The sequence below is a fragment of the Homarus americanus genome, unplaced genomic scaffold (genome assembly GCF_018991925.1).
Source record: "Homarus americanus isolate GMGI-L3 unplaced genomic scaffold, GMGI_Hamer_2.0 scaffold5589, whole genome shotgun sequence".
Lineage (NCBI taxonomy): Eukaryota > Metazoa > Arthropoda > Malacostraca > Decapoda > Nephropidae > Homarus > Homarus americanus.
The window spans coordinates 4,920,912-4,945,682 of record NW_024736650.1 but is presented as its reverse complement, the minus strand read 5'-3'; the positions used below and the strand labels follow the sequence as shown (position 1 = coordinate 4,945,682).

Genomic DNA, 24,771 nt, shown 5'->3' with positions numbered 1-24,771 from the left:
ATATATATATATATATATATATATATATATATATATATATATATATATAAATATATATATATAAATATATATATATATATATATTTATTCTGGTGCTCAATGTAAGTCATATCCAAAAGTTAGTGAGATCGCACTTTGAGTCCTCTTGCCATTTTCTACTATTTATTTATGTGAATCTGGTTTCTCCACCTTTCTTTAAATAGAGAATAAAAGCCGAAACTGGTTACAAGTAGACCCAGACATGAGATGTGCTTTATCAGTGACTCAACCTCGAATCAGTCGACTGAGTGAAGAAAACAATGTCATCCATCCCATTGAACTGTAACAAAATATGCATTCTGTTTGATGATTGAAAACATTTTAATAAAGGAAGAGAACCAAAACAGTTTATTTTCACCATTATTTGTGAGGGGCTTGGGAGAGAACTGAAGGGGGCCACAAGGATGTTGAGAGTTCCTCATGGGGGGAATGAAGTGAAAAAGTTTGAGAAACACTGTTCTATACCTACTGCTGGAGAGTTTTATGTTCCTACACATCATAGGGTCCCCTTCCTGGGGGGCACACACACATGCCTTACAGCCCTGACCTCCTGAGGGACACACATGCATGCCCTACAGCACTGACCTCCTGGGGTACACACACATGCCCTATAGCTCTGACCTGGGGGATACACACACGCCCTACAGCCCTGACCCCATGAGGGACACACAACATGCCCTACAGCCCTCACCTACTGGGGGACACACACACATGCCCTACAGTCCTCACCTCCTGGGGTACACACACACACACATGCCTTACAGCCCTCACCTCTTGGGACACACACACACACACACACACATGCCCTACAGCCCTCACCTCCTGGGGACACACACACACATGCCTTACAGCCCTCACCTCTTGGGACACACACACACACACATGCCCTACAGCCCTCACCTCCTGGGGGACACACCCATGCCCTACAGCCTTGACTTCCTGGGGGACACACATGTTCTACATCCCTGACCTCCTGGAGGACACACACACACATGCCTTACAGCCCTGACCCCCTCGGGGCCACAAGCACACCCCACTGACTTGCCTATACAACTATGAAATACGGCATGGATTATAGAATAAATTGTGGGATTATAGAATAAATTGTGATCATCAGAATGTGTAAAATGATTTATAGAAACTTAAGTTATATTGAAAAATGCTTAGCTCCTCCCCAGCCAGGATCAAGTAGATATGGTGGATAGGAATATTATAATGCTTCTAATAGTGGAGTTGTATGTCATTGATCTTTGATCAATAAAATACTGAAGAATCGAAGAATGGAATGCATAAAAGCAATACTCAGCCAATGAGAAATAGAGTGAGAAATAGAGTACAGTATATGATGTAATGCATGAACATGTCGAGTGTGACCTCGCGCGGCAGATCCCATCGACTCTAGAGGGTCAATTATTGTCAAACATCCCAACGCCACCCCAAAAATATTCAACAGATCTATACGATTCAAGTGGGTCACTTAAAATGGTAGGGAAAAAAAAAAAGGAGAAATCACATCCCTGCTGAGTATGGCACATTGCAGAAAACCATAGTTCAGATAAACTTCCTTGTAAACAGTGCAAAAATGTTAATGTACATACGTAATTAGAAAACAACTCTGTTAATTCTAATTAATACTGTTCTCATAAAATCAACTGATCAAATACTTAATCAAATACTCAGAGATGACACATAAAAGAGATTGCTTTCAAAATTATGACTTATATTAAAAATGTATGATATTGAGAGACTGTAGGACCTGGTAGACAACCTGTCTTAAGCAATTACCTTCATAGCAGTCCCTGATCGTGTCAAAGTAGATGTAATAATTGTCATTGAAGAATAGGAGTGACAGCCAGGAATCGAAAGCATATATAGGCACGAACAGCAAAATTCGTACAATCCATCTCTGCTCTGCTGGGTTGCTGTAGTATCGAAGGTGTTGATAAATCTGAAATATAAGAAGACCTATTAACACAACTGTTAGTAGAGACTGTACATTACAGTATACCTATGCAATACATTGATTCAATAGGTAGCTACAGTACATATGGAACATTTAAATATTATACTGAGAGAGAGAGAGAGAGACTTATAATTTATGGCCAAGATGTTTGGTAGCTGATGCTGGTAATGTGTGTTTACTGTTGGATATTATGTGGTAGATGGATAACTCGATGTCTAGATTTAATCTTTATTCTTGATTAAGTCCTCTCTCTCTCTCTCTCTCTCATAAAACTCACATGACTGAGCTAAAGTGAATGGGAGTATATAACCTTAGTGCAGTTACAGATAATAAAGAGTCTATCATTACTCGTAGCTACAAAGAACACAGCTTCCTCGAAAAATTTTGCTAACCAGGAAGTAGTATGTGATATTTCACCCACTAGAATACAACCAGTCTATGGACGCCATCCCTGTTTCACCTAAAGAGAAAAACGTTTTAGACTGTCAGCCAGTCATACAACACCACACTCACTCAAACGAACCGAGTACTCCAATAGTGTCACGCATGGTTTGGTTAATGTCGGTTAGGTTAGGATATATAGTTTAGTTTCGGTTTGGTTAGGTTAGCATGGTTTAAAGAGTACCTCAACATGCTCGAAGATGGGTTACGAAATGTCTCTTACGATACAACAAACGCCGGGAGTGATTCAGAGGGGATGTATTCTGAAGGGGACATACCTCTCGTGTGGTAGTTGTGACAATGAGAATACAGTGAGATATTTAATTCAATTTATGCATGAAGGGGAAGGACATAATGGGGAAATATGGGAAGAAAATTATGGGATGAAGACTAGGGAGGGGGGGTGGGGGGGCGAGTGGCGGCAAAGTTAACTATCCTTGAGATGGAGATCCGCTCCCCTCTGACTTGTCAGCGTTTACACTCCGCACATGATAAAGCTCCAAGACAAGACTACATAATAACCTAATACACACACGCACCCAGTCACGCACGCTCAGGCACACCACCACTCAAACAAGTCATAAATACTACCCAAGAACCAGGGAAATGCACTCGTGAAGTGGAGTGTTGTGGACGACGGGAAGCAGACAAGAGATTTCGTCAAGATACGTGTATTACTAAAAATAAAACAACAAGACTGGTTACATGATACACCAGAGTCTCTCTCTCTCTCTCTCTCTCTCTCTAAGAGAAGACTAATTACCAAACTACTTCATGATTGACATTCATTCAAATATGGAAACAATACAAATTCGGTAATCCCATACCACGTACCGATCACACCCAGGTTGTAGTGCTCCCCCATTATACTTATGTTTTTAAATTCCACTCTAATATATATATATATATATATATATATATATATATATATATATATATATATATATATATACACACACACATACATACATTCATACATACATTACATACATACATACATACATACACATATATATATATATATATATATATATATATATATATATATATATATATATATATGTATAAATAAATAAATAAATACAAAATAAAAACAAAATAAAAAAATAAAAATAAATAATAAAATAAATAAATATTGAAGTGATAACCGTGGTAACATTATGAGATGTACTTATTACCACCATGCTATTGTACTATTCCAGATGATACTAAATGTTACATAATACTTCCTTGAGATAAATGTATAGTATATATCAGGTGCCTAAAAGAGAGCTCAGGTTCTTAACTGGCTCAGCCATGTTAATATTGTTATTATTATCCATTCTGTATCTGTATTTTTCTGGCTAAATATAATGTTTCAATCAATCAAGTTAAGGGTGAGTAACAGATACGGGAGAGCGAGTGGTGGGTGTGGTGGAGGGGAGGCAGGCGGTGGGTGTGGTGGAGGGGAGGCAGGCGGTGGGTGTGGTGGAGGGGAGGCAGGCAGCAGGTGGGCACCGTCGTCATAGCAACGTCAGAAGCAACAGGTAGAAGGAGCACCTGCCACCACGCCACCGTCTACTACCGCTCACATACTGTCAGTTCAAAGTCATATGACTAACAATACTATTACTCTTATACAGGAATCTTAATTTTCATTATTATAAGTAGCTGGCAAGATATGAATGACTATTTGTGAAGATGAGTCAGCGTGCGGTAGAATGGATTCCAGAAGGGGTGGTCTGGAGGGGAGGGGTGTGGGTCCCGCCTTCCCAAACTTGTAATGGAAGCTCCTGATATAAATTTGTTTTAATATGCACTGGTGTTGAATTCAGGAGTGTAAGACAAGGACATAATGTGGATTCAAGAGGAACAAATATTCCTTGTGTTTCTTGAACTATGCCGCTAGACAAGGCAGCCTTATGACGGGTGACAAATATTTTGTTTTTAACTTTGTGATTAAAATAGTAATGTGGTAGCCAATCATTTAGTGAAATTTGACATAGATAAATATACAGATATAATTTACTACGATAACTTAAAAAAGGGCAATGACAGAAAAGTCAAATGTAATTCATATGTCTGGGCCTTGTGAAAACGGGGGCTAAAAGACCCAAAGCGGGCTTAATATTAGTTTAATGAGACACAAAACTAAGCAAGCAAAGAAGTATGTTAACATTCAACATGTAAATTCCGTAAACAATGGCAGGTAATTATGTCGCCAAATGTTCTTTATATGCAGCTTAGTTGACTTTCACCATAAACAATAGTTGGAAAGTGCTGAATAAATTGATTACATTTCTGGATAATGATGTACTGTGTTGTGTGTTGATGACGTTTCTGCTAAACCGTAAGTAAATCAAGAAACAAACATCGTTCTACAGCTACACTGTTCAACTCCAGGTATCTAGACGGGGAGGTCTGCCCACATCTGACCCAAAATGCGGGCGTAAAAATTTTGACATACGCGGATGACATCCATCACTAATGTAAATGTAGTTTTTCTACGTGCTCTGACAAATTTATGGGGGGAATTTGCTTGCCCGGAATTTCTTATGGGAAAATAAAATAAACATCTTGAAATTTAATTATTTTGTATCAACATACAGATCACTTGTCTAAATGGTGTCAGAGAAGGTAATCCTTGTCATGAGTTGTCATAACACATTGTCACTACCTCACCGCACACCGGCAGGATGAGGCAACACCTGTGATCACCTGCCCTAACTACCACTCCCCCTATAATCTGGCGTCAGTGGTGGTAACACTTGTCATGCGAGTTTTAACTCTCGTCTCCGCATGTCAACATTATTAATATAATGAGCACAACTGGGAGGAAAGGATCTCCTGTAGGCAACTGTACAGCACATATAATTATAAGTAACCTAACTTAAGCTGCACTTACATAGCTAAAACTGAAATACATTGTTTTCTTTGATCCTTAGTATCTTTTTCTGAGTGATATACTGAGGTAACAAGTACAGTATGTGGAACCATAAAACTTGGACTAGTGCTTGGTGAGACTAGACAAGCTCTGAACACTGATATAAACTCTCAAAAATAATCCCAAATAATCAAATGCATATTCCATTTTCATTAAGCTTCATTTTCTTTGCATATATTTCTTATATTTTTTTTCTAATTTCAACACCATTGAAACTATTTTTATTGCTCATACTTCTTTTCTCACATAAGTAGGTTCATATTTACACCTACAGTACTGTAGCCCTACTGTAATGTGGGAGAGAATGTTAAGATTGATGATGTCACACTAACTGACTTTCAGGCTTCGGTTAACATTAATTAATTAAAATAGACTAAAGAACTGTCAATGAATCATAATAACATTACAACATGGTGTGCATAACAAATTATCAGAAAAACAAATAAAGTTTATATGGAATTCCCCGACCCCCCCCCTACAAAAAAATAAACTTAATAAAATACCAAGACATTTCCAAACGCTCCCTAACCTGTGGCAATTGTGGTCTGCTGCCGCAGTTGGAGCTACTCATCGAACAGAGACGGCCAGCGGCCATGGTTTACCTGTCTTCAACACTGGTTTACCTCCTGTACTACAATTTGCTCACAGTAGCTTCTCACTAGTACATGTAAAAGATGCAATAACACTCATTTGACATAGAGCAACCTATTATGACTATGTGCAGTCTTAAGTAAGGTTAATATAAACTAAGTATCAGAGTTAAACCATAGCTACACTAAACTGCCACTCAGTTTAAAATGAAATAACTCACTGCAGACGGGAAGGTGGACATCGTCACCGTCACACAGGTAAGTTTTACCATTATATACACATTAAACACTGAAGAAAGAGTGTGTTCTTATAGTGGCTACCACGGAGAATGTGACGGGTATTATAGAAAGTTCATCGACCTCTCACGCTGACTCACTCAAACATTCCAACTACTGGGAGCGCCGCCATGTACTCCTGCTGCACAAACTACTCGTAGATTAACAAGAGCCCCCCCAAACTATACGGCCCGTGACACCGATTTCCCATGGACGCATCCATCCGGCGGTTATGGCAACAAAGCGTTGGTGATGAGCGAGATGCCATGTATAGAATTAGGATACAAAACGAACGGAACAAACCTAACCTAAAAATCAATCAATCAAGGATTCATTTTCACTTTTGAGGTTTGGCGACCTCGGCCCTCTACTCCAAACATACTGTAGTTCGGCAGTCTTTAATGGTCTAAAACAAATAAACCAAACCTACTCTTAACTAACTGATAAACCAACCCAACCTAACACCAAAAATATGCTACGGTCGCTAGGGCAAGTAAACCAGTCTTAAGAAATTAACACATTTGATGCAATACGCGCCTTTATAAAGCAGCCAAGGGAACCTCACTTCCCACGTTGTGAAAGCGGGTCACAGAATGAGAGGATCAAGGTTCATCTTCCTGTATGGCCTCGGAGGTGTGACACGTGGAGCTAAGTAAGCTATTTTCAGATTACCACAACCATGCTAAAATTATTACACTGTTCCAGAAACTGCACCAAGGTGACATATAAACGATTTCCCTCCTACAGTGTCTATGTATCAGCTGGACCTGGCACATCTCCAGGCACACGATCCCTGCAGCGAAAATTTTTAAAACAAATCACCTCACCCTTTCTTATTCCCGTGTTCTTGAGGGGCCCTATCATATCTTATAAGAGTTCGGGGCTGGGATGACCATAATATTTAGGAGTACATGTAAACACACGATCTCTAGGATAATGTTAATGTAGTCTCTACCGAGATCACCAATGTTTGTTCCTCAGTTGCACCACACAGGCGGAGTGTTCGGAGTTTCACGAGGACCCGGAACAAGGCGTATTTCACAACGTAGTTTGTTGTTTACCGTGTAAATTAAATGAGAGCAAAAGTTAAATAAAAAAACTGAACTATGGGCCTCAAGTACCGGGAACCCTTAAAATACATTAGGCCTCAGACTTCTCCAATACGAGAGGTGGACATCCCTTCCAGTACTCTTCCCCATTGGCTATTATATCACTAATCTCACGGTACTTTCAACACACCCCTATGCTGTGAGAATGTGGTCCTCACTGGGCGACAGCTACACCAATCAGAAGTGCTCAAGGTCAGACACAGCATCACCTCTCCATTCATTAATCTAATTTGTTTGTTATTATTCTACCCATGGTATCTTTCCAGTACATACAACTTCAACCCATCTGTAAGCCCAAGACAAATTTTAAAGAGTAACTTGTGCCTCTGTAAAATCTTAAAATTAAAAAGGTATCTGCTTGCTAAAGGTAAACGGAATCACTTCCTCCATTAATATTTTGAGTCATGTAGTCTGGCGGGGTTATGGCAGCAACAGTGGGGCATATAGAACTACGGAACCATTTGAAACAAACTATGAAAGGCGGTGAAACTATTAGAATGCCGAACGATATAAAAAAAAAAGATATTGTCCTTTTATGCTAACAAGGTAACGGAAGTATAATTTATTTGGGAGGGGTGGAGGGAGGCCAGAATGTTAAAGAACGGCCGATGTCGAGACAGAACTTTCACTGGAAGGAATAACCTGTAAGACAAGCACAGGTATGAGTGATCTAGAACAACATGGCACTTGCAATAGTAACAATGCACATGGTTGGGGGGGGTTATGTGACCCGCAGGACCTGACCTAACCACATGTCATTCACCTAAATGCCCCAGCAGTAGTAGTTATGTTTACGTGAGGATCAGTACCACGGTGCAGGAAGGTGACTGTATGTGGGTCCCGGTAGAAAGAAAAGGGAGGTGACTACAGCATGTGGGTGCCAGTAGAAAGGAGGGAGGTAAGTGTACGTGGACATGAGCAGCCTCCACAGCAGGGGCAGGGTGAGTCATTATAGCGTGCATTATGTATTGCTGGGAAGGTCAACGGGAGAGGCCGCCTCCACCACAACAAGGACGTATATACATAACTAACAGTCGTGGCGTGACCACATAAGGGGACAGACGTGCCCATAGGTGCTCTTGACTTTCCGATCTTCCCACAAAGGTCCCCTCAGCCGGCAAGTTTTTGCCAGCATGGGGGGTCGACATAAACGCCCCAGAAGAGGCTCTCTCATGGACGCAGACATCTCTGATACGGATGCCATCGCCAACTCACCTGGTCATACTGAATCCAACACCCTTCAAGAGTCAGACCCCAGTGATTATGACAGTGACGGTAATGTTTCTATGGGAAACACTAGCCGGAGTGGAAACACTAATGCCACGGACCCTATCACCCTGCCCTCTGCCAACCATAAGCTTATCTACACTTCCCTAAGGACTCTCTGAAAACTGTAGAGAAACGCTTTAATTGGATGATGAAGTACTGCAGACAGCACGGTCTCAACATTCAATTCCGACAAGGAAAGAACCGGAACTTTATCAAGTGTCAGCCTCCTGAGGTCTATGAAACACTCAGTACTGTTGGCTTAGACAGGGTTGTCCTGGTGCCCCCCCCCCTCCCCCCAGTAGACACTGATGAATGTTGCCACATCCTAGTGAAACGTTTCCCCCTATACGCTGACATCGAAGATGCGCGTGACTTTAATTCTAGTATACTGAGTATATGTCGACATTACCAGGGGAAAACTCCACAAGCGGCTGTCATTGTCAAGTAAAAGGGAAAGGAGTGCCCACCCATTCCTCCCCCCACTGTATGCAGAAGCCTATAATCCTGGGCCTGCATTTTGTGTTTTCTGTTCTCATTGGGGTCACACCTTCACTGCCTGCTGCCGACGTGATTGTCCCAGATGTCGCTTCTGTTCACATAACCATAACTCAGCAGCCTATGCCCAGAAAATCAAAGACCACCTTAATAGGGTGGTGTGGGCTATGTAGTTCTGTAACTGTGGCGGCCGGCACAATGCTGACTCATGGCAATGCCCCAATCGCCCGTCTGTCCCAGGGGAAAAGCCTCCCCGAAGGCCGCGTCTACCACAACGTCCCCCCACCAGTCTTCCGGGCCACACCCCTCTGTCTCCAGCAACGCCTTCTTCAACAACACCTGCCTGGCTTCACCTGGCTGCAACACAGCAGTCCTGGCCGTCTCCTAACTCAACTACTACTGGGCCTCCTCCCCGTCTGTACTCTGACGCTGTCAGGCCTTGTGCTCCCACAACCCCCCTCCAGTGACATGACACAGATCATATCCCTCTTCCAAGAATTAACCAACCGTAATGAAAAACTCTTCGCTACACTCTGTACCACCACCTCCGACCTACTCCTGCCCTCTGTTGCCACCCAGTCACTCCTCTCTTCTGGTTTGACACAAGCTGGTAGTCCCCCAGTGAGCCCCCCCCCCTGCTCACGGCCTACTCCATTGCCGGCGGCCTTCACTACTGGTGTAGTGCCTACTGGGCCTGCCCTGGTGTGTCCTGCTGCCCCCAAGCGAAGTCCTGCCTCATCTTCACGACACATGGTGCCTCAACCTGTCCTCCACCCACCACAAGCCGCGCCCGCTACTGTGTCTGTGCTGTCTCCACCAGGGCTACCTAATGGACCTGAGGACACCACCCCCGGCTACCCGTACCCCACCAGCATGTCGACGCACGCGCCATCACAATCACAATAAAAGGCCTGTCCCTCAATATTGTCAATGCCTATGTGCCTCCCTCCACCCCTACTGTACCTGTTCCACCACGCCATATCACCTGCACCCTCACTGTACTTCACCACGCCTAGTACATTGGCAACCCTGAGCCTGGCCACACTGTTTGTAAACTTTGTGGTCAACAGACTCACACCCTCTCTCACTCCATCCTCATTTGCCCTATGACTTCCTCCTACAGGTCCCCAGCTGTTACCAACACCTCTTCCCTCCCTGACCAGATATCCCTCCTCCTAGTGACAGGTCTGGCACTTGACATTATTAGGGACCTGCCACACTTTGCCATAAACAGATAAATTGTACCGGGAATTTTCCCCCCACACACTCATCATTCTGTCACTTTATGTAACTTGCTGACAAAACTCATGACCCTTCAGGCTTTTACGCCCTTAATGCATGAGTCATAAAGGCAAGCATGAACTCCGCATACTTCAATGCTTCCCCGATAGGCACTGTAAACGCTTCTGCGCTTCGCCTTGCACAGGATGTAAGGGGGTGCCCAATAAACTAACCCCCTCGTGGGAAATCTAAAAAAAATCTAATCTATACAAAACTAAAGCCAGCCATCGAGAGAGAGAGAGAGAGAGAGAGAGAGAGAGAGAGAGAGACTATTTCGGTCATCCTAAGATCCTTCACATACAATGACCTCCCCCACTTATAGAACACTGTATCCGAAACACTCTATAAGAGAAAAATTGTAGTGTCTCTCCCCTCCCCCAACTTCTACAACACAAATCCAACGTGGTATCGAATATACATTGGCTCCCCTGCCTCTTTCCTCCCGGGTACATCAATTTCTCTCAAGATTTTTTTTCTCTCAAGAAGGAATATTCACCATTGTTCATCTTTCACCGTGAAGGACCTATCAACAATGCAATGTAGGAGAGAAGAAAAATTGAGGTCAACCAATGCATCTCCCCACCTTAACTTTCCTTTGTTTTATCATTACTAGCTAACTGTTGTATTTACGATCTCTCTCTCTCTCTCTGAACCACGGCGCCCAAGCAGCACAGATAAGTACCGTTCGCCTCCCAGGGTGCTGAGACTGTAACAACAAGTTCAGTCTTTAAACTACACATTGCTCAGACACACATCGCGTTTAATCCTCGGTCATCAACTCCTGAGGGAGGCGGCGCAGCACTTCTCCGATACGGTTGACGTAGCATGGCTTGATTACAAGTGATAAGCCCACTTACAAAAACACACACACACACACATATATATATATATATATATATATATATATATATATATATATATATATATATATATATATATATATATATATATATATATATATATAAACAGACCATTGTAGATAGAACATGAGTGTTGTAGCATTGTGTAGACGAATTCATAGATTTTTTCATGCACATTTTAAGCTGCAAAAAAGTGTATGTTTGTATCTAGCATATGTTTTATATAATAAATGTTTGCAATCAGGGAAAGACTTTATGCTCACCCTATATATATATATATATATATATATATATATATATATATATATATATATATATATATATATATATATATATATATATAAAATCAACGACCTCACCAGGTCCGCGTGTTATATGGACTAAAAATGAAATATATATATATTACAGTAACTTCCTCATCCCGTTTCCAACATCATGCCACCACCAAACCCGAACATTATGCTATGTGAGTGTGGAAGCAGGTGTGTGTGTGTGTGTGTGTGTGTGTGGTCGTGTGTGGTCCACGGGGGATAAGCTGTGCCCTTAACATCTGCCTGCACACAGCTCAGCCAGGTGCAGCAGTGGCAGCCACACGAGCATCGACCCGCGCAGACGCCCCACCCTGACGCACATGAGTACACATGTACACTACAGCCCTCCCCTGTACACACGTCGTTATATACACCATGTACACTACACAACTCCCCTATACACACGTCGTCATATACACCATGTTCACTACACCCCTCCCCATACACACGTCATATACACCATGTACACTACATCTATCTTTTCAATACTTATAAGATGGTCATCGATGCACCACGAGACATTAACAGAATCGTTCTTGCATTAACAGATGTGTTGGAACACAATACTGTACTTATACTGCAATGCACATCCTAACACTATAATGTCATGTAATCATGTCCATTTTCTACCTATCTATACGTGTGTGTGAGGATGGTCGACCCTGGAGCCACCTTGGCGTGAATTTGTCTAAGGTGTAGAAGCTGTCGGCAACACAACAAACACACCTTAAGTTAACGAGTTGTATATCCCAATGTCAAGGAATTGTCCGAAAAGAACAGACAACTCGCCAACTGCACAGGCTAAACATTGCCCCGGAACACGATCCGCAAATCGATTAACATCCAGGTCTCCAATTACTGCTGGGTAGACAGAAGCAAATGGCATAAAGAAGCTTTCCAATGGTTTCACCCTGTCCAGGGATCGAACCCGAACCCATTTAGTTGCGAGGCGAGCATGCTGACATCACAGGTCGATGTGTGTGTTCAAGCGGTGGGGTGGAGTACTAGTGCATGCATGCGTGCGTGCGTGTAATGCATGGGTGAATGTCTAAGGAAGCAGCTTGAGTCAGCCATCAGCGAGACGGTCACTCAGTGTACAGTACCTAAAGTAAGACGTCTGGTCAGCAACATGACACGGTCAGCATTTAACTCAAGTGACTTAACTAATATCCAGACAGACTTTTCATGAAGAATAAATCTTATTATTACTTCTAAATTCGTCATTTGAAAATCTTATGTCGGAAGAAAATTCGATAAGGAAAATCCTCTTAATTAATTAAATCTAAAAGCCGATTACTTTCTGCTTCCAGATGAAATATTTGGTTAAAAAAAATTCAAGAGGTAGCTACAGCAGTGGCGTAGCTAGAGTGTGTGCCGCCCGGGGCGGCCCTTGAGTTTGCCGCCCCCCGTGACCCTACAAAAATACATATTGCACAGTGACTCACTCTTTTATATATATATATATATATATATATATATATATATATATAAATAGTTTGCCTTACTGTTGTCAGACAAAAGCCACCCCGATCAAAGTAGGGGGCTTTTGTCTGGGTGGCTTTCGTCTGGGGGGCTTTTGTCTGGGTGGCTTTTGTCGGGGGGGCTTTTGTACCCCAGTGAGGATAGTGTCTTAGTATAAAATCGCAATGCTGTGAAACAAAATCTTAATATTTAATCTCAGTACCGCAGCAAAAGTCACATCAATATTTTTTAACCAATACTTTAATATTTCTTACCTTATAGTATTATGTCTTCCAACGAAGTAAATAACTGGATCGAAAACACAAGAGAACTTAAAAGTCGTCTAGCCTCCCCTCGTCTTGTCACGATGGAGACTTGTGCAGAACTGAAGTGAATTGCTTGTAACTGGTGGATTGGTCGGCTGTACATGAACTGATATGACCCGAGACTGCATGGTTTTGCAGCTACTGGAGACGTTAATCCTTCCCTTTGTATCGGCGGCAAGTTAATCCTCGTCGTATCTGACCTAACACCTGACCCACACCACATGAGCTCACTGGCGTACTTGTTTGAAGTTGTTTCCTTAATCCTCAACAGGTTACAGGTTGTGTGTGTGGCGGGGGGCCTCATAGCAAGGGTGTAGCTCATGACGTGGCCGTGATGATGTGGGTCAGGTGTTAGGTCAGACACGACAAGGATTAACTTGCCGCCGATACAAAGGGATGGATTAACGTCTCCAGTAGCTGCAGATATGGGTGATGAGCAGACCCAAAAGTGCCGCCCCCCCCAAAGTGCCGCCCGGGGCGGACCGCCGCTCCCCGCCCCCACCCCCCTAGCTACGCTAGTGAGCTACAGTACCCTGTATTTATATCTGGTAGAGTGATTGGAGTGTTTTGTGACTTGTGGTGACTTGTGGCAGCTTTGTGGAATGCTAATCTATCCTTGTCACTTTTGTGACGTTCCTTTGGGCCATTTTGGGAGTTTGGATCTTTTCCGTTTGGGGCTATCAGCGGGTTTGATTGAAAATCGGTATAATAATGCAGTATTTTACGCCGATTCCAAAAACCTAACCAAACCTAATCTAACCTAACCTACCTAACTTTCTCCATTTATTCCTTCAGGTTTGTGTCGCAGCGATGATCCATATCCAGTGACGATTGGTGGAGAAAACATGACTTAAATATGCTGTAACTTTTTTTTTCATTTCTCCAAAAAATGAAATTTGTTTTTGGAATCAGCATAAAAAACTGTACTAATGTACAGATTTTCATTAAATTCCACTGCTAGCCCCCAAACGGAAAAGACTTGGTTGTTTTTATACAACGTAGTAGGTAGTAGGCAGCTACCAAACAGGGAGGTACTACCGCCTGGGAAGATATTGGAAGCATAATGTGTTGTCTAATGGTAGACCCTGCTGCCATATGGCATCACAAAAATTTTAACCAAATCCCAGGTTGCTGATCTGACTTTCTGCTTCATTTACAGTTTTACACACAATTGTAGGGTCTCAATTGTTTCTCTCACTTTGACAACACAACATACATATATCATTTATCACTCGATTTTTTTTTTTTTTTTTATGGCTTATTATTATTATTATTATTATTTATAATTTTTATTAATATTATTAATATTTTCTTCATTATAATTCTTCTTTATTTATTTTTATCTTTTAACATTATTATTATTTTTATCATTATTATTATTATAGTGCATTTTTTCCTAGATGAGTTACAGCTGAATGGCTATTGCAAATCTGTCCGATTTCGTCCTGAAGTAATGATGTATTTCTAAATGAGTGTATTCATAATCGTTAGGCCAGTGGTTCTCAACCTTGTTTGCCCCATGCACCCCTTTCACCATGTCAGAATGTCATTCCCCCCTCCTTTCCAAGATTGTCTGCCTCAAAAAGTGCATTCCAAATAATATGCATATAATACTGAAAATCCTTTATTTTTTCCATATTAGTATCAGTTTCCCCCCCCCCCCTGAAAAGCTGAGGGGGGAAATTCTCCCCTGGTTGAGAGCCCCTGCGTTAGGATGACCGTTTCTGACGAGAGAGATATTTAGCTAAATTATATAAAGATACATACATTCATTATTTTAAACATGAGCATGTGAATTTGCTATCACAGTTTAACAGTTAATTCATGTATAAGATTTCTGATAAACTTCCTACGTGCTCATGATTAAAATAATGAATGTATGTATCTTTATATAATTAAGCTAAATATCTTTCTTGTCAGAAACGGTCATCCCAACGATTACGAATAAATTCATTTAAAAATACACAATTACTTCAGGACGAAATCGGACAGATTTGCAACAGCCAATCAGCTGTAACTCTTGAGGAGGGGGCGGGGCATCTTTTCTCAGCTGAGAAAAAACGCACTATAGGAGTAATATATTTTTGTCCCCCAGGCCTTGATGTGGGTCGTTACAAAATGACCTGTGCCCGGGTGGGCTAATGCCCGTTAAAAAAAAAAAAAATCTGCCATATCTCACAAAACGCACCAGCCACTGTTCCAGGTGTTTGTGCAGGCGACTGTACATCAACTTTTTGCTGTATCACGCAGTACCTTTAAAACATGCAAAATGATCCAACCAAACCTAACCTAAACAACCTAAATCTACCTACCGACCTTGAAATATCATTTGTTAAGTTTGGTGAAGTTGGATACTATATGTTAGGTTAGACTGGTTCGTTTAGCTTGATTGTATAATAAATGGCGAACACTGTAGGTCCTATGATGGATCACTGTTTACAAGATGGTGGCGCTTCGTAGGGACACTGTACACATTAAGCACTATCTTCTAACCGTTTGACACTAGATACGCCTCAGCAGCAAAACAAACTTTATTTTAAATGGCCAGTAAGTGTTATTTAATTTTATATAATAACAAGGATCATCAAAAGAATGTCTATCCCAGCTTATTTCACCAAAAGATTAACCATTCTAACAATATTTAGGGAGATGAGGTTAGGTTAGGTTAGGTCAAGTTAGGTCAGGTCAGGGTGGTTAATCTTTAGGTGAAATAAGCTGGGATGGAGATTCTTCAGGTGCTCCAATAATAACAATGGAAGTGAAAGTGGGAAGTACGGAGACAGTCCTTGGACGACTCAGCCTTCCCGTACACCAGATGACGTTACATAACCTAAAGCCATACACTCGGCTCCTCTATCTACCCCCCCCATCCGACGTCGTTCCACGTGGGAGTTATCAACATTGTCAACAGTGAACCTCCCCGTCTCCTACTGGCCTCCCGTCCTCCTCCTCCCTACTGGCCTCTGGCCTCCTCCCTCCCCTACTCCCTCCCCCGTCCTCCCTCCCTCCCCTACTGCCTCCCAATCCTCCTCCCTCCCCCTGCCTCCCCCTGCCTCCCCATCGCCCCCATTATGTTACCTGTTACCCCCAGCCGTTTTGGGAAATTTCAACTCTCTATAAGGAGTAAGTTTTTTCCTGTTCCCTAACCGTGTCCAAAATAATCCATAATGTGCACTGAACATAACGATTTAATGGACAATGAGCGAGTTGTATTAAATTCACGTTTGACCCTTAGTCTAGTAGCCAACCAAAACCTTAGGTCATAAACAAAAGAAGATACCACAGCATACGAAAGAAAACTAGTAAAAATAAAATAAAACCCACAAAATATGCCATCTAACGGAGGAAGTATGAATCACAGGAAATATCCGTGAAGGTTAACTACACAGAATTACATCAGGTATCTGTTCATCACACCTGACTATCATCCAGTGATTATTAAATAAGGTCAAGATGTTTTCTCTTTTTTTTCTTGTTCATTTTACACCTTCGGCCACCTAATAGTCAAACCGTGAACTAAATTCGGTAACGGAATCTTAGTGAACAAACTTGCATGCAGTATGGATGTACCGGTATGTCGGGTGAAACTTTTTTGAACGCAAGTGAACGAAAAGTACGAGATAGTGAATAAAAAACAACAGAAAAAAGGTAATAAAAAGTAATATGAACTCAACAACAAAAACAGCAACAACGGATTTTCGTTTCTTTCTGTGATAAAAATTTACCAAACATTACACACACACGTTTGACACCAAAATTTACAACAAGTAAATGAGAATTAACAACAAAATCAAATAAGGTTAAGATATTACACAAAATTATAAAAATGATGAACTAAAACTCCGCTCAAAACACAACAATAATTCAACAAACTATACACAACTAGACCGTTAAAGAAATCACAGCAGCAGCTTACACACACACACACACACACACACACACACACACACACACACACACACGGAATTGTTTTTAAAGCTTAGATATACAAAAAATTACATTCAAAGCAACCTTAGTCTTCATATAATCAAATACGAGTCATTATCTTTCCCGAATCAAGTGTGACCTTTATATTCGACTAAAAACCTTATTATTATCACCTGGACTTACTTTACCTGTCAAAGAGCGAAATGTGTCCAGTGCGGTAGAGATAAAACTTGTATACATCCAACTTATCACTTAAAATTTATGTTTACATTCAGCATAACTTTTGATGTATTTAAATTTACATATCGATGGTAGTGTTATGTGTTGTTTCTATTCCTCCATCATTTGTGTGAGCTGGATCTATGACCATAAAACCATGACAGAGTGGTCCAAGGGGCAGTGAAAACAACAATTGACTAAACAAAAGGTAATACCTGGAAATTTATCATATACCTCAGTTACATAATAAACTAATCTCTATTGTACGGGAGCATTAATATAAAAATGTAAGCAGACGAATCATCCGTAATTTTCCGTACATGTAAAAATTCCACCAAAGTAACGTGGTCAATGGCAAAGATATCTACACGGTAACAGACATTGAAACAACGGATGAACAATGTGAACGGCTCCCTAGTTTTAAAACTCGAAGTGGGTCCCATAAGCCCGAAGGCCCGTTAGGGACAATATGGATACATCGTATAGCAGACAGGGTGGCCAGTACTGTACTCGGCAGCCTTACCTTCCTCTACCCATTCACAACATGATGAGATTTCAGATTTGCCCCGCAAGGGGGCTAGTTTATTGTGGATCCCCTTGCATCTTGTGTGTGGCGAAGCGCAGACACGTTTACAGCGCCCAACAGGGAAGCCTGCGGAGTTCACGCTTGCCTTTTTGACTCATGTATTAAGGACGCAGGTGCCTGAAGGGTCGTGGATTCTGTCAGTAAGTGACAGGAGGATGAGTGTGCGGAGGAAGAATTTCCGGTACAATTCATTCGTTTATGTCAAAGCGTGGCAGGGCCCTAATAAAGTCAAGTGCTAGACATTGACATAATGAGGGACATATCTTTTGGTGTAAATGTTGCAGCATCGAAGGGGAGGTCGAGAGGTTGGCAGGGAACGTCCTTCTTGGCGTAGATACGTGGTCCACCTGCATGGCCTCGTTGTGGGTCATCAGTGTGGAGGACAGGAGTAGAGGGGCTCGCAACGCAGTGTAGCCACGGAGTGTATAGGTACGAGCAACGCAACCTCGTTTCTTGATGGCACTCGCCGTCACCACCTTCGGCGTAGTCGTTGGCAGGACGTGAGTGCTGATTCGTTTCCCTAGTTTAAGGTCGGCTTGAACAAACATAAACTACGTCCAAAACTTCATAGAGGCCTCGGGAGACAAGATGCTGATGAATGACTTTCTACAGCGCTGTGATTCCCATGAACAGTTGAGAGGCAGGTGAGCAACAGTAGGAGGTAGGGGGGGTGGTATAATGCTGGCGTAATCTCCATCAATCACTCGTAAACCTGGATGGCGTAATATTGTCCACCTGACGCTGTAACCGATACACCACAAAAAGTGAGACTGCTGGTAAGTGGATCACTGTCGGGAGGGCTGTGTTAGTCGACGGGAGGCAATAACAATAACTGTTACAATAGAAATTTTAAATAACAATAATCAAAACAAGAATAAAATATAAATGTAAAATAACAACAATACCACTACTACTACTACTACTACTACTACTACTACTAATAATAATAATAATAATAATAATAACAACAACAACAACATTACTCCGTTACATTTCAAGACATTAATAAAACAACCTCACGAGCCACGCCATGGGATTTCCGAGAGGCAAATTCTCACGAAATTAACAGGGATGGCACAGTTGAAGGTCGCCTACCTGCTGTCTTGAAGGTTTAAGGGTCACACACACACACTCCTTGGGGGGGGGGGTAATGTGAATAATACGATCAATTTGTAAGACACGTCAATGTAATCATAGTAGAAATTGATGATAAGCAGTAAGCTGCACTCATAAGTACAGAATCAAACACCTTAACTTCTGAACTAATGTAATTATAATATGTAAAGAGTATAAAGGTAACTTCGGGGGAAATTAAGGACATGAAGATAAGCAGTCACGTAGATATTAACGAAGACATTCCACCACCAACCACACCTAGCCGGCTGGTTGGTTGATCCTGTCAATCGATTGTACACCTCAAGATGTACGACACCACCAAGCGTATCGCACGGTTCCTTGGGCGACAATTTTGGTCTACAACTGCAGCCTCGCAGCTAAACCGCCAATATTAATACAGATTAATCCTGTAAGTTAAGTTTTGTTCAACAAGCGATGAAGAAGTCCTGGGAAATATAACTGATAATGAATAAGGTGGACATATTCCCGCCATGACGCCAGTGTTTTCAAGCTGTTTGTTAGTCTCCCCCAAAGGAAGGTTCCCCGCACTGTCAACAATATCAGCTGGTGGTACTTAAGCCAAGTTAATTCTTAAACCGCGTGAGTTCAATGAAATGCATCATTAAGATTTGTCGGAAACCTAGGGACTAAAAGTAAAGAAAAAAATAAAGGACAATGCTTGACGAAGGCAGCGCTTTGTGATAGATCACAATGATTTACTGTCTATGTCAACAGAGACTGAGTTTGCCCGCATTTCAAACTGATTCAACGACAGTTCAACTATTAATTTACTTATTTATAAATGGAGGCCTTATATATAGGGTCTAATGGAATGTATTCTTGGTCACGACTCAGTGAAGTAATAGGTACTGACTTCAGTTATGTACCAGCATAATAGACCTAAACGGCGAATACAGTACAGTTCAATACAGTATAGTTTAATGCAGTACAGTCCACTACAGTACAGTGGTCTTATAACCATCTACCATGGGCACAAAAGCACTAATTCTACAGTATACCAGGACTCTGGTTTGAAGCGTTTTGCCTCGTTGCCAAGTATACAATTAAAACAAGTAAAAGAAAAAAAATCTCATGAAAAGAAACCACGTTTGGTGATAGTCCGTCATGATGCATCAGCGGTTAAGTCTACCGGACCTATATTGTCAATAACAAATGTGATGTACAGTATATGAGGGTCACCCTAACTATAACCTGTACTGTATACTGCGTCAACATACAAACACAAATTCATAATATACCAAGTACAAATATATCTCATAAATATCTAATATTTACGCGAGTACTACCAACTACTGTACAGAGCAGCCCTGCCTCCCAGCTACATGTTGAGTAAGGGGCGAATAAAATTTGTTCTCCAAGATACAACATTGGTACTGTACCAGGTTAGAAAAAATTATTTGTAATATATTACCATACGATTTTTATCTGACAACTTGCTTTGAGTGTTAGCCATATGCCGCAGTTAGACTACTCAAGAGTGACTGGACATAGAGACTGTTGGTGTAGGTAATGAATTGATGTCTCACAATTCTACTGCCTACCACCCGTTATACACGAGACCAAAACGAGTGTAACATCACCCATCTAGAAGCCATTAAATAATGTCTCTAGAAATACAGCATTTAATATTCATCGACCAAAGGCAGTGATGACTTCCACGAACTACTAACAACCCCAGAAAATTGTGAAACCTTAGCTCAGCGAGTGTAAAGCCTTCCTCGCCTTAATGATTCTGGAATAACCCTACCTGTAGCCTTGACTAGCAGGCCACCCAAAAACTAACCAACTGAAGTTTGTCAAAAATATCTGTAAAGTGTTTCGGAGTCGGAAACTGATAAGGACGAAGTATGAATGAAGGACACTGGCCCTAACACCTGAGGGAGATCACGAATTTAACACTATTATTATTATTATTATTATTATTATTATTATTATTATTATCATCATCAAAACAATAATTAAAAGATAAAATTCGTTATTCGTTATATCGCAGTAAATAAATAAATACACTGATCTTTTAATAAATCGTGCTCAGTAATTTCGACACTCTGTGTCATCTGGCTACTGTCACACGATTTTTATTAACCTCAACGAAAACTTCCAGCACTATGGAGGTTAAACACCATCCCCTGTACGTTAAACACTATCACTTGTACGTTAGACGCCATCACTTGTACGTTAAGACACTACGTTAGACGCCATCACTTGTACGTTAGACGCCATCACTTGTACGTTAGACGCCATCACTTGTACGTTAGACGCCATTACTTGTACGTTAGACGCCATCACTTGTACGTTAGACGCCATCACTTGTACGTTAGACGCCATCACTTGTACGTTAGACGCCATCACTTGTACGTTAGACGCCATTACTTGTACGTTAGACGCCATCACTTGTACGTTAGACGCCATCACTTGCACACGTTAGGACGCCATTACTTTTGTAATGTTAGACGCCATCACTTGTTCGTTAGACGCCATCACTTGTACGTTAAGACGCCATCACTTGTACGTTAAGACACTACGTTAGACGCCATCACTTGTACGTTAGACACCATCACTTGTACGTTAGACAACATCACTTGTACGTTAAGACACTACGTTAGACGCCATCACTTGTACTGTAGTCTCACCCAAAAGTTCGTTAACTCTCCCAGCCAGTTATTGCGGCACTGCCTGCTTCAGATGTTTGAAACGGTCTCAGTACCAACCAGAACATGAAACCGATACGAATGAATTAAAAGGTTCGAAGTAACAGACTCAAGTTCATACATCTGAAGCAGGCAGTGCAGCAATAGCTGGCTGGGAGAGTTAACGAACTTTTGGGTGAGACTGTACATAAGCATTGTGTTCCAACATTACCCTTCACCGGTTCACTAAACCTGTTACTGAAAACACAGAAAATATTTTAACACCCCCCCCTCCCCCCAGGCTCTAAGTAAACCAAACTGATGACACACTTTGGACATTTTTCTTTCATATAAGCTTTCCCTCCCAGTGGTCATGAGAGACAATTTTTGGTTCAGGTAACTCAGAAATTTAAGAGAAAAAAAGGGCGGGAGAATATCTTTTCATTACAGGTTATTGAAAGAAACAAATCGTTGCTCATTTGTGAATACGTTGAATAAAACTGAGCTGCTCCAAGAAAGTGATCACATAGGTCAACTTTTACAAAAACTGATTCATGAGATAAAATAACAACAAAACAAGAAGACAAAATAGTTACACGAAGTTACTATAAAAACCAAAACTCTTGCCGCCAACATACCCACAACTACTTGCAAAGGACAGTACTTGTTTTGTTGAACTATACACCCATACCCTGTTTAAGAAATACTGGCCAATGACTTCAAGTAAATATCCAATGTTGTCTGACACACAAAAGAGGGAGAGTGTGTGTGTGTGTGTGTAAGGGGGGGGGGGTAGCTGACATGATGCAGCCATAATTACTGTCTTGTGCGGTGCAGCAGTCGCGTGCCGCCCTACACGAACACTCTCGCCGCCCGCCGCCCACCACCCTCACTACTACACCATCCATTACACTTGATGTATATTTAAGCAGCCTCACGTAAGCCACACACGTTGTCTACATTACTGGGGGGCACTAACCATATTTTCAGTATATCTAAAAGAATGCGGACGGGCACTGACGTTTACGGCCCTGCTTCACTGTATACTTAATCAAACACGAGTGCTAGGAACGTGACGCAAAGGAGAGAGTAAAAGGAAAAAGTAAGACAAGAGAGTGGTGAAGCAGCAACAAAAAGAGAAGAGTGAGTAACAGAAGCACATAGGAGGGTTGTTTGTAGGAGAGAGTTATAGAAGACAGCCGGTGCCCGACATCAAGTAAATCTCGTGTGTGTGTGTGTGTGTGTGTGTGTGTAAAATCCACCGAGACCACCACAAATGATAGATCTTCCACCAGGCAGTGCTGGAGCCTCGACCCACCTGGTGTGGTGTTTTAGTATGGAGGGCCCTCACGTACCAACCAAGTGGTCCCTGGAGAGCTCTGCAGGGTAAGGGACATAAACTTCTGAGGAAGCCGTGACCGAGTCATGGTCCTGTTATTTACCGCGTCTCCTCCTGCAAGACACACTACGGGGCAACACAAACAGGTGCGTCGTCAAGTAGCTCATGGAATGTCATTAAAAAAAATTTAATAAAATAAAAAATTATATATATATATATATATATATATATATATATATATATATATATATATATATATATATATATATAGATAATATATATATATATATATATATATATATATATATATATATATATATATATATATATATATATATATAAAATCACACGGGAAAATGGAAACAACAGGTACCTTAGCTTTCGTCTTTATTCAAGACATCTTCAGAGCAACTGGATTTATCTTATCCACGTTTTTTCATTGTGGATTTACATGAAATATATATATATATATATATATATATATATATATATATATATATATATATATATATATATATATATATATATAATTTAAAGCCAGTCCTTATGGTCCTCAATGTCCATACAGAATACTTCGCCTAAATCAAATGATCAAATCACAAATATTTGTCAACTCAGGGTCACAATTACAAAATCGTCAAAATCACACAAGCTATACTGGAAAATTATGATTTAAAATTTTTTAAGGTGGCCGAAATGACAGCCATACTGGTTGACAGAATGACACCCAAACAAGTATTTCTAAAGAGCAACACGAATGAACTGTTTGAAAAGTTTCACTATAATATGATAAAATATGTAGGAGCGGACGACAGACAACTCAACCTGGAGTAAGTTCTGATCTGAGCCAACCATCTGAGCAAAAGAAAATATCACGGTACTCAACGTACAGTATTATACTCCCGTCTACACATTATGCTCTCACACACACATACAGTACACAACTTTTTTTTAGCGTTCGACCTACACACACACACGCACATATATATATATATATATATATATATATATATATATATATATATATATATATATATATATATATATATATATATATATATATATATATATATATATATATATGTGTGTGTGTGTGTGTGTATTACTCGCTCGCAAAAAAGTGTACGGTGTCTATAAAAAGTGAACACACTTGGCTCTTCACTAATGTACACGAAAGTAAAGACTTCATTGAGTAATAATGCCCATGAGGGAGATGCTGCAGTATGTAAACACCAAATTATTAAGATATAATAAACAGCCAGACGCGCGGCGGGTGTAGAGGAGTAGCCAGGGGTATTGACCAGCGAGGGGAAGTCCGGTCTGGGGGGGGGGAGAGTTCCTGGTGTACAAGGATCGATAGTATTAACTGTCAGGGTGAAGGAGGTCACAGCATCTCCGCCCGAGCTCCAAGGATCCGTCTGTTCCTACACCAGCAACACCACCTCCCTGCACCACACAAACACCCCAACACCACCTCCCTGCTCTGCTGCACCACACACACACACACACACACACACACACACACACACACACACACACCTCAACACCACCACCCTGTTCTGCTGCACCACACACACACACCTCAACAC

General features: G+C 41.2%; 1 protein-coding gene across 1 annotated transcript in view; it reads right to left on the bottom strand.

Annotated features, from left to right (window-relative positions):
• The window catches only part of LOC121872246 (transmembrane protein 184B-like), a 58,372-nt gene extending 52,411 nt beyond the window's left edge, over window positions 1–5,961 (bottom strand). The window contains exons 1-2 of the mRNA XM_042374912.1: window positions 5,896–5,961; window positions 1,825–1,987 (exon numbers count right to left, since the gene is read on the bottom strand). Coding sequence (XP_042230846.1) covers window positions 1,825–1,987; window positions 5,896–5,961 — 229 coding nt within the window. The remainder of the gene's footprint in view (window positions 1–1,824; window positions 1,988–5,895) is intronic.
• Between the last annotated feature and the right edge of the window lie 18,810 nt (window positions 5,962–24,771).